Source organism: Talpa occidentalis, unplaced genomic scaffold, assembly GCF_014898055.3.
Source record: "Talpa occidentalis isolate TD23 unplaced genomic scaffold, MPIMG_talOcc4v2.1 talOcc4.3, whole genome shotgun sequence".
Lineage (NCBI taxonomy): Eukaryota > Metazoa > Chordata > Mammalia > Eulipotyphla > Talpidae > Talpa > Talpa occidentalis.
The window spans coordinates 128,418,200-128,426,571 of record NW_023603184.1 but is presented as its reverse complement, the minus strand read 5'-3'; the positions used below and the strand labels follow the sequence as shown (position 1 = coordinate 128,426,571).

The window sequence follows — 8,372 nt, the reverse complement described above, 5'->3', positions numbered from 1 at the left end:
GTTGTTAGTACATCCTCCAAAAACAAGTTTTCGAATAAGTAAATCAAGGACTAAGTAAATAAATACAACCAGCAACAGATATCTAGAGAATAGATCATTTTATTTTCTGTATGTTCCTACTAAGTCAGCTGCACAAAATTAAGTGGGGACCTGGCTCAAAATTACAAGCAAATTTTTCAAAGAATTTAGATGAAAAAGAATCTCTAGACCCCCAGGGTAATTGCTCTGAAACTGACCACAAATGTGTAAGTGACTAGAGCCAAGATTAGCAGAACTTCCTCGCTGGCCTAGAGATTCTTGAGCCACCAAAATTTAGAGTGGCTTGATTTGTATCACGATTGTGGCTATAACAGATGTTACACTCTTTTAAAGTAATAAACATTAATGACCAGCAAAAAAATTAAAATGCAAATTAATTAAAATAGAAAGATTTTTTTGATTTGAATTATGTGACTTCCTCTAGAGCCTCAAACACCTTCCCTGTGATCACTGACACATCACTGGGGCTAAGCAGGCCTGGCCAGGATGCACTTAGAAAAGAGAAATGAAGGCCATTAGCAGGCTCAGCACCACAGTGGTGGATGTCACCTTTGCAGCACTGTTTGAGGGCCAGTACTTCTCGTGTACGTCGCCCAAGATCGAAAGCACGGCCTCCATGGCCTCCTCACAGGTGGGTTGAATCTGATCCTCTGGCAAAAGAAACCCATATGTTCCATTGTCTCTCAGCTCAAAAGTGTATGAGAAGGGGATCCCAATGTCCCGAGCCCAGTCTTTTGAAGTCCCTGATGTGTCATCTGCAATAAAATGAAAATAGGGAAACAGAGTTTGAAATTGTTCTATGAACGGACTAATTTCTATAACCTATTTGGGGAATAAAGGTTCAATCTTGCAAAATAAACTCTTTCATATTAGTGTCTTATGGATAATCATCTTCTCCCTCTCCTTGACATTAAGCCCCTTAATGCAGGGTAGGAATTACATCTTGTTCAACCTCCACTCTATGCCCCCGCGACCCACAAGATGCCTGACATCATGCCTGGCACATAGCAGAGATGTGGTCAGAGTTCCTCAGCTGAATCAAAGACAACCTAACATTCCCAGGCAAGAGTGGGCTGACATATAAAGGAACAGAAAGAAAATGACCAACAGAAAAGATATTATGCAAATAGTATCTGGGTGGCCTTCTGGTGGGTGCAGGGGAGAAAGCAAGACATTCTCCTTTCAACTAAATTATTATTATTTTTCAGATCCTTTCTCCAGGTCCCTCCTACTTTGTTTTCTTAGCTTGCTGGGTCCTCCATGAGCTGAATCAACTGACCTAGAGTCACTGGAAAGATCCTTCCTGCGAACCCCTGTGCCTTCTTACTTGCCAGTTGTATTCAACTGAAACCCAAAGGAATTCTGATCTGAGATGTTGTATTAGTTTTTTTTTTTTTTTTCAGCTCACACTTTATCCCTGGAGAGCATCATTTTGGATTTGTACAGACTCCCTTTTATCTTTGGTCATTTTTATTTGTACAATTTCCTGCAGATCCACAGAGCCCTTCTGTCCCTCTCCTTCCTGTGCTACTCCCCAAAGTCCACTGACTTCTTTTGTGCCTTAGATACTATTGAAGAGGCGAAAAAAGATACTTACATAAAATGTCTGCACTTGATCCAACTCTATAATTGGTTCCATGTTTTGCTTTCAATGCATTTGCTGCCTTCTGTCCAACTTGGATCTGTAGGTGGGAAATGCAGAGACAGATATCTGGTGTTAAAAATAAATCCAACAATCCAGAGGGTATGGTATTTAGTCCAAATCTATCTCCACAATTTCAGACCATCTTTCTAACGTCCCACTGGACATCTATACCTAACTAGTCTGCTGGTACTTCAGATTCAACATACCCAAACCCAATTTTATCACCTCTCCCTCTAATTAGGGTGCTCTAACTTTTATTTTTGTATTTCTGGTCTATCATGCTCCCCCAAACACATGTAAGATCCTGCAGTCAGCTTTGATTTTCCTTCTCTCAAAAATTACCAAGTTGCATTTCCAGGACCATCACCCAATTTCAGGCTCATTACCTCTGAAATGCACCTCTAATATGTTTCCCTTCCCCTCGCCTATCCGTATCTCAATTGATCCCACCTGATGTCCAGCTGGACTTCTATAGAGTAAAAGTTTGATCATGATTTTGCTAAAAAGTCTTCAATAACTCTCAGTTGCCCAATGAATCAAGTACAAACTTTTCAGCTTAGTATTGGATCCTCTATGCAACGATTCCAACCCACCTTTCCAACATCTTATTCTCTACATTCTACCCCAGTTTATAGTCAGATTCCAGCTCTCCCACTCTTGCAAGACATGCCCCATGTTTCTAGGCTGCTCTCCTTTTAATCATCCTATTTCCTTTACCTGGGAGGACTTATCTCTTACCTCTGCCCATAGAGGTTCTATCCAACCTCAGAAGACTTTCTTAATTGCAAAGTTCCTCATGAGCCCTACCTGATCACCCCTGATCTGTCTCCACTTTGAATCTCCCATAGCCCCTTGTTCATATTTCTCTTATTACTCCCCTCTTATTTTTCCTCATAGGTATCTGATAGTTATTGCTCATAGACTTTCAGAACTGGAAGCTACACCCTTCTTTATGCCCACCACCATGCCACCACATTACCACGGAAATCCCTCAGAGCTGACTCCTAAGGTATCAGCCTTGCCTTCTTCCGTCCCTTTCCTGAGGTCAGAATCACTGAGCTCCAAGTGTACTGGCAGTGTTGACTGACTTTCTGATAAATCTCCTTCCATACCTTTTAGACTGTCTCTCCAAATATTCTCCATGCCACACTCCTTAATGCTATATTCTTTCTACCTGGTGGCCTATCCTACTACTTCTGATCACCTTCTACACAAACCCCACCAAAATTCTCTGGCCACTCTCTCCCTGGTCTGCGATACGCTACTGTTTTACCTCTAGGGAAACTTGACTGCTGGTGTATCAGCTCCCCTGGCTTCTAACACGTGACATGTCTAGTTGTAGATCCTGTCTGTCCCTTCTTGTATACTCAAAATGACTCTAAGATATGACAAAGTGATGCTTGGGTAGAGTAGGGACTGACACAGTGAAATTCAGAAGGAAGAGTGGGCTCTTATGTAGCTGTTGTGGACAGCAACCTCAGGGTCCTCAGGTCTTCTGGGTGTGGCTAAGAAAAAACATTAGATTGAACATGTTTGCCTGGGCCTCCCTGCTGGCGCAAGGAAGACGCAATCTATTCAGCTAGCCTCAGCCACTGCAGCACGAGTTCGATCCCTGGCCAGGGAGCTACCCACAGAGTGCAGCAGACCTCTCCTGACTCACCCGCTGCTACCCTCAGCAGTGTATTTCAGTCAATCCTATTCTTTTCCCCACCCTGTCTCTGGTGAATCCTCTCACCCCTGGCACCTCTGGCCTGTACCATAAAGAAAATCTTTAAATAAGCAAACAAACAAACCAACCAACATGTTTGCCAGCTTTGTGCCTCTTCTCCACTCTAAACTGGGAATTCCATCTTTGGTTATTACCTCCTCATTCTTTTCCTGAGAAGAGATTCTGAGTCTGACTTAGTTCCTGGACTTGTGCTGTCCAGAATTGGGATAAAGGAAACTGCTTTACTCCTTTACCTCAGAAAGCGTTACAAGAGCTGTTTATAAGAAGAAGAGGAAACTATATTTCTTTTTTTTTTTTAATTTTTTTTTAAAGAGGCACGTATTGTATTTATTTATTTGTTTGTTTGTTTGTTTGTTTATACATGCACTGGGTACAGTCAGAAGCCCAGGAGGGTGAGAGAATTCACCAGGGCCAGAGCGGGGAGCAGAGCAGGCAGAAGGACCGAAGTACACTGCTGAGGGGAGCAGCAGGCGGCAGGAGGGGTCTGCGCGCCATGTGGGACCCTCCTCCAGTGGCTGGGGAGCAGCTGGGGATCAAACCTGCGCCGCAGAGGCCGCGGGCAGCTTCGCAACCCAGCGCTCAACCGCTGTGCCACCGGGGAGGCCCAAGAAGAGGAAACTATAAGGAGTAAAGTCAGAAAGGGAATTTCGTACATTCTTTGGGTAAATAACTAGGAGTGGAATTGTTGAACGATATGGCAGATTTTTAATACTTGAGAAACTTTGAAGAGATTTATGTACTCCTGTGATCACTGCAGCACAACTTATAATAGCCAAGTTATGGAAACAACCTAAGTGTTCAATGACAGATGATGGGACAAAGAAGATGTGGGATACATATGTGTGTGAGTAGTGTGTGTGTGTACAATAGAATACTATCTGCGATAAAAAGAGATTAAACCTTGCCACTTACCATCGATGGAGTTGGAGGGGGCATCCTAACTAAAATAAGTCAGAAGGAGAAAGATAAATATATGATGATTTCACTCATGTGGAATTTAAAGATAGAAAACAAAGACAAAACTAAATCACACAAGCTCTAGAAACCTGAGTGTAGAACTGAGCCTATTGGAGGTGGAGGCTACTCAAGGTGGTGGTGGGGAGCAGCGCAATGGACTAGGAGGAGGAACACGGGTGCTTGTGGGTTGGCGGTGGCGTGGCCGCATGCATCTGAAAAGGTGTGAGCCTGTGCCTGAGTCATACACGGGGTTGTACGCCAATGCTACCTCAGAAAACAAATGATAGAATCTTCTTTTTTTTTTTTTTTTTTTTGGCGGGACCCTCACTGGTGGCCAGGGATCAAACTGGTGCTGCAGAGGCTGCGGGCAGCCTCGCAGCCCAGCGCTCAACTGCTGCGCCACCAGGGGAGGCCCCACACATGATAGAATCTTAAAGTTTTTTATAGGAGAAAAGGGGGGGGTTAATGGAGAGAGAAATTCCAATAAGGAAATAAGAATGACAGGTGGAAAGAAAGGTCTCAAGATAGCTGCTTTGTGACTAAACTGAAAAGCATGAGACCTGGGAGTGTTAGGATTTACCGATCATACTCCTTTTAGATGTTCTTTGAGTCTCTAGGAAAGGAATGGGATGAATCTAATTATTTTTCGTTCCCATGTTTCTTTTTGAAGATAACTCCAGACTAACTGGCCCATGTGGGACCCTGCGGGTCTGTTTGGGTTATGTGGGTTATCCTGGCCACATTTCCCATCCAAAGGGTTCCTTGCATTTGTTATCTCACCTTAGACAACTATTTCTTCTTCCAGTTGCCAGTCTTATTCATTCTATATGGTTCCCTCTCCTCAAATCCTGCCAGTGGGATGGGAACAGTCTTTCCACTTGCCCCTTTTTATTGACAAAGGAACTTTTAAAAAAACAATCCCACCAGCAACTACAATGGGGGAGTAAATAATAGTAAGAGATGTAACACACATGAGAGCTACACAGGTGTGATCCTGTTATAGAGTTGGTCTTTTTCTGCAAAGATGAAACAGAAATCTGAGGGCTGTGACCTCTCTAGGGAATTATTCTTCTATCCCTCTTGCTATACTGCAGAGCTAAAGGCAACCAGTGTGTCTTCCCTTCTTTCAGCCCAAAGACACTATCTAGTCAAAACAATAAAAATCTTTTGCTAGTAGTACATCATTTACATTGTTGAAAACCTCATGCCTGCTTAGTAACTCCTTCCCTGAGCCCTGAGGGTTTCCTATGGGCATATATTCACAAGGAGGAACACGGAGGCAGACAAAGACCCCCGTATTTGTGTGTGAGGGCAGAGCTTGGAAGGGAACACAGGGTTTGATATGTGAATCAAGCTACTTAAAAATGGAATTGTTCTATTGCATTTATTGACATGTACCCATTGGCAACTATTGTTAGATTAGTTTGGGCAATGTAGTATAGGTAGAAACCACTAGGGATGGCTGAGAAGAGAGGAAAGGAAATTATAGAATATAAACTCAAGAGTTTGACAGTGAAAGGGAAGATGTGAATATGAAAAGGAAAATGTGAGGGCCTCCCCGGTGGCGCAGTGGTTGAGCGCTGGGTTGCGAAGCTGCCCGCAGCCTGTGCGGCGCCAGTTCGATTCCCCGGCTGCCACCCGGCCACCGGAGGAGGGTCCCACATGGCGCGCAGACCTCTCCTGCCGCCCGCTGCTCCCCTCAGCAGTGTACTTCGGTCCTTCTGCCTGCTCTGCTCCCCGCTCTGGCTCTGGTGAATTCTCTCACCCTCCCGGGCTTCTGACTGTACCCAGTGCATGTATAAACAAAACAAACAAACAAACAAATAAATAAATAAAAACATGCCTCTATTAAAAAAAATAATAATAAAAAAAAAGAAAAGGAAAATGTGAAAAGGAGTCAGATATGAGAGTGTTATTAGTCAAGCTTTTTGAAAGTAAGTAATAAAAACTTAGCTCAGGATATAAAGGAGAAAATTTCTAACAAGGATGCAAGAGTCAAAGAATTCCAGGGCAGGCAGGCAACACAGTTTGCCAGAATCCAACTTGCTAACTTTTTAGTTTATAAGATTTGCTTGTTGGACTAGTTTTAGTTGACCATATTTTATTGTGATCATGTGAATTTTTTGTGGGGATGTTTATTTTGTGTCTACCCTAACTCTTGCAAAGTTGGAAGACTGAGGTGCAAATAAAAAACACATATATATAAGACAGTGTAATCACAAGAATGAATGTAATTTTTGTGCATATATTCTTATGAATCCATTTTATAAATATTATAATGAAGAATATATTCTGTTCTGTGAATGTCTCTTATTGATAATAATATATACTAAGACAATTCATATCCAAAATTAGGTTATTAATATAGCATTCTTAGGTCCTTCAAAAAATGTGAAAAATGTAAGCATCTAAAAATTAGAATTCTTGAAGCTATTGTAATTTGCAGAGCAATTTAGAAAGGGACTATATATAGTTATGTTTCCTCTACATAGTGATTGCCAAGTTGTCTATTATGAAGTATAATATTTATCATGGTTTTTACAAACTTCTGGTTTTGTAAATATATAGAGATTAACTACTAATCTCTGGTGGTTGTAAATAGTACCAGAAATGGAAATCTCCTTGAACATTTGGCTTGATTCTGTGTCTTTGTGCTCTCTGTCAAAACTTTTCCCTATGAATCTAAAATCACTTGAGTCAGCATCAATCAGGGTAAAACATGGTGGGACGACTTTTATGCTGTCTTTTTATTGAAAAGTCTTGAAGATGACTGTTTATGCACCTGAGACTTGATTAAAAGGAAAGCAACCTTTCCCAATGCAATGTCTCAATTTCTGTTTTTTGTACCACAGTATTACCAGTAATTCCCATCATAGAGTTCCCTTCCAGTTGGGGGGATGCTGTTGCCCACATCCCTTCTGCCTCCTTCTCCCTTCAGCCCAGGAGCTCTAACTTGAAAGCTAATCTGCAGACAGAACTCTCTCACTTTTGAATACAAACCTTTCAAAATGGTTATGTGATATCTGTTTTCCAGAACCAAAAAGGGAATGAAGTTCCCTAAAAAAATACAGAGGTACACCAATTTCCTTTTTTTCTGCTGGAGGAAGACCTCTCTCATCAGAGATCGATGATGGCCTGTTTTTGGTGGTTCATTTGTATTTGTCACAGATTCCTTTAAGCAGAAAGTAGACACTGATGACAAATATCACAGGAACTGGGAAATAAGGAGGGGTTTGGCCTTCTCAACTGAAATCTGTTTCTGCAGATTTCTTTACCAAAGAAATGGAACTGCTAGGGCTCAGAAATTGAGGAGGAAATAAGATATCGTAGCATGGGTATCTAAGCTGGTAACAGCTTCCAGAAATTGTACACTTTTTCTGAGTGGAGAGAGGCAGTATGAGTGGTCGGCTGAAGGTAGCCTCTGGGATCTGAAAACAGCTCCAGCCTCCACTCAACCATTCACTGTCTATAATCACTCTGGGAATACAGCTACATCAAGGTCTCAACTTCCACATCTCCAGAGTGAATTGATTATATGAGAGTCAAGTGATAATGGCTGTAAAATTTCCTCATAACTTGTAACATTTTAGGCAAATTTAGTTATTTCCACAGTTTGCAATATAATCACATAGCACAAAAGCCCAGGAACAATTGCAAGAAAAATTTTGGGGTGCTACTGGATATTTCTGACTGCTGGGGTAAGGGAAATCCTGTCCTTAACAAGTATCTATAGTGGTTTCGTTTCAGTGTGCTGACCTGTGTTTTATGGGTCACATCCTAGTGGGGGGCAGGATAGGAAGTGTAACAGAACCAATGGGTTACAAAACAAGGCTTCTGTGACCTTAAGAGAGAGGTTCACCCACACCCATGCCAGCCTTTCCTGGGAACTTGTTTTTAAAAACAAAAGAAGAGCCTCCCCTGGTGGCGCAGCTGTTGATCGCTAGGCTGTGCAGCTGCCCGCAGCCTCTGTAGCGCAGGTTTGATCCCCTGTCGCCAGGCGAG

General features: G+C 42.3%; 1 protein-coding gene across 1 annotated transcript in view; it reads right to left on the bottom strand.

Annotated features, from left to right (window-relative positions):
• Positions 1-203: 203 nt before the first annotated feature.
• CPO (carboxypeptidase O) overlaps positions 204-8,372 on the bottom strand; it is a 29,974-nt gene continuing 21,805 nt past the window's right edge. Inside the window, exons 8-9 of the mRNA XM_037521886.2 lie at positions 1,637-1,721; positions 204-794 (exon numbers count right to left, since the gene is read on the bottom strand). Of these exons, the coding sequence (XP_037377783.1) occupies positions 532-794; positions 1,637-1,721 (348 nt within the window). The 3' untranslated portion in view covers positions 204-531. The remainder of the gene's footprint in view (positions 795-1,636; positions 1,722-8,372) is intronic.